The sequence below is a fragment of the Saccostrea cucullata genome, unplaced genomic scaffold, assembly GCF_032062105.1.
Source record: "Saccostrea cucullata isolate Sc308-1 unplaced genomic scaffold, CSIRO_AGI_Scuc_v1 ctg16953, whole genome shotgun sequence".
Taxonomy (NCBI): domain Eukaryota; kingdom Metazoa; phylum Mollusca; class Bivalvia; order Ostreida; family Ostreidae; genus Saccostrea; species Saccostrea cuccullata.
Window position 1 is genome coordinate 1 of NW_026938577.1, and position 2,394 is coordinate 2,394.

The window sequence follows — 2,394 nt, forward strand, 5'->3', positions numbered from 1 at the left end:
GCCGGAGTGAAGATAGGCAGGGATGTGGTGGGAAAAAAGAAAAAACATCCGTAATGCTCTTTTAACCCACGGACTCAATGCGGCCAAAAATACAGGTCTATTTGCTTTCAATCGAGGAGTCTCTTTACCCTTTAGAAAGAAAAAGAAGAAAAAAGGACAAACAGGTCAAGGAAGAAGAAGAAGAAGAAAGCAGACAGGGAGAGGAAGAATCCTGTTAGCCCGAGGGGGTCCTAAGAGAAAAAGGAAAAAACAAGGAGGAATTCCTAAAAGAAAACGTCATTTAGATGTGTTTGACTGAGAGAGAGAGAGAGAGAGAGAGAGTATAAATAGGACAGTCCAGGGAACAGAAGGTTCATTTGTGAAAACTGAATCCTAGTAGACACATCATGTTACAGCCCGATTCCTGTGCGTGTGGGATGAACAATTTAGAATTGTTTCAAGTCCCTCCGACTAATATTGCTTTAGAAGACTCGAAATGGGAAGAATATTACCCCATTTCCAGTACTTTAGATTCCGACACCGCTCCCATCGAATTTGAAATCAAAGGACAAGGAGATCACTATCTGGATTTATCTCAAACTTATGTTCAAATGGTATGTAAATTTACCAAAGACGATGGAAGTAATCTGACTGGGGCAAACAGCACTTCCAGTCCCGTGAATAATATCTTACATTCCATGTTTACGGAAATCGATGTCAGTCTGAATGGAAAAATAGTGACTCCGGGGACAGATACCTATCCTTACAAAGCTTATCTGGAGAAATTATTGTCTTACCGACCCAGAACTTTAAAGACACAGACGAGGGCCTGTAGTCTGTGGGAAAAAGATACAGCAGGACACATGGACGAAGTGGGGTTAGACGACCTTGGTGTAGCTGCAAATAAAACCTTTAATGTAACCCCGGGTGCAAATGGTGCGGCTGACACGGTGACCATTAACCAACCCATCCTCACAGCGTTACCGGCCAATTCTAAAAACGAAGGATTCCGAAAAAGACACCAAGCTATTGCTGACAGTAAGAAAATCAGTTTGCTGGATACTTTACATTTGGATTTGTTTCAACAAGATCGATTTCTACCTAATGGAGTGGACGTCCGTTTGCGATTTAATCGAGCTAGACCTTCTTTCTACATGATGATCAAAGGAGGAAGCACAGGAAAAGTGAAAATATTGAGTATGATCTTGTGGGTGAGAAAAGTCAAACCCACAGCAGTCATGATGAATACCATTAATCAGAGTTTGAATACCCACAGAGCCAAATATCCCTTGAGAAGAGTGGAAGTGAAAACCTTTACCATTCCCATAGGGACCCAGTCTAAGATAACGGATCATCTGTTTCAAGGTCAGATGCCTAAACGTCTCATTTTAGGCTTTGTGGAGAATGCGGCCTTTAACGGAGATAAAACTAAAAATCCCTTTCATTTCCAAAACTTTGGGATCAAGAAATTAGATGTCAGTATCAACGGAGAGACCATGAGTACTCGTTGTTTTGAGCCTAATTTCAACGACGATTTATATCTGAGATCCTATCTCAGTCTGTATCAAGCTCTGGGGAAATTAGGAGAAGATTGGGCTCCGGACATTACCCTAGAAGAGTATAAAAGCGGCTACACTCTATGGGGCTGGGATTTCACTAAAGATCAAGAAGCGCAATCGGATAAATTCCACATCATAGAAACAGGAAATCTGAGAGTAGAAGTGCAGTTTACCAACAATACGGTTAACACCATCAATTGTGTGGTGTATGCAGAATTCACATCAATCGGATTAGAAATTAACAAACAGAGAGAAGTGAGCATTGATTATAAAAAAGAAACAGGACAATCTGAGAGTATCCAGAGAATTCAAGTTTCCAACAATACGGATTTATTACGGACAATCAATTGTGTGGTGTAGATCGACCTGGAGAACATTGGGTGTGATGTAACTTATTAGAAATTAACAAACAGAGAGCGTCATGCTCAGCAATGGATTTATAATCCGTATCGGATGCTCAATCCGATTTATATCGCTATCAAGATGGTGTGTGTGGACAATATTGCGTGTATTATTTACATCAAAGAGATAAAGAAAGAAATTGAGAGAGTGGCTTATCCAGTACGGCTTTACAAGAGTTCTTAAAAACACTTATCATAAATTAGGCGTGTATGGACAAAAATGTCAATGTTTTTATCAAAATGATTGTAAATGAGTTGTTTGTTGTTTGTTGGTTGTTTGACCTGGAAAAAAAAAAAGCTGTTCTTATTATTATTTATGTGTTAGTGTTTTCATATGCAACAGGGTATAAAAAAAAAGATCCTAAAAAAGATGATCTCAACAGACCTGGAGAACATTGGGTGTGTCTAGATGTGCAATCAGGTATAATAAAGATTCTTATGGATTTCCTCCCTTA

At 39.4% G+C, this 2,394-nt stretch overlaps 1 protein-coding gene across 1 annotated transcript; it reads left to right on the plus strand.

Annotated features, from left to right (window-relative positions):
* Positions 1-386: 386 nt before the first annotated feature.
* On the plus strand, positions 387-1,898 carry LOC134250702 (uncharacterized protein F54H12.2-like). The gene has a single exon (XM_062733066.1). The coding sequence runs from the start codon at positions 387-389 to the stop codon at positions 1,896-1,898; it is 1,512 nt and encodes a 503-aa protein (XP_062589050.1).
* The last annotated feature ends 496 nt before the right edge of the window (positions 1,899-2,394 follow it).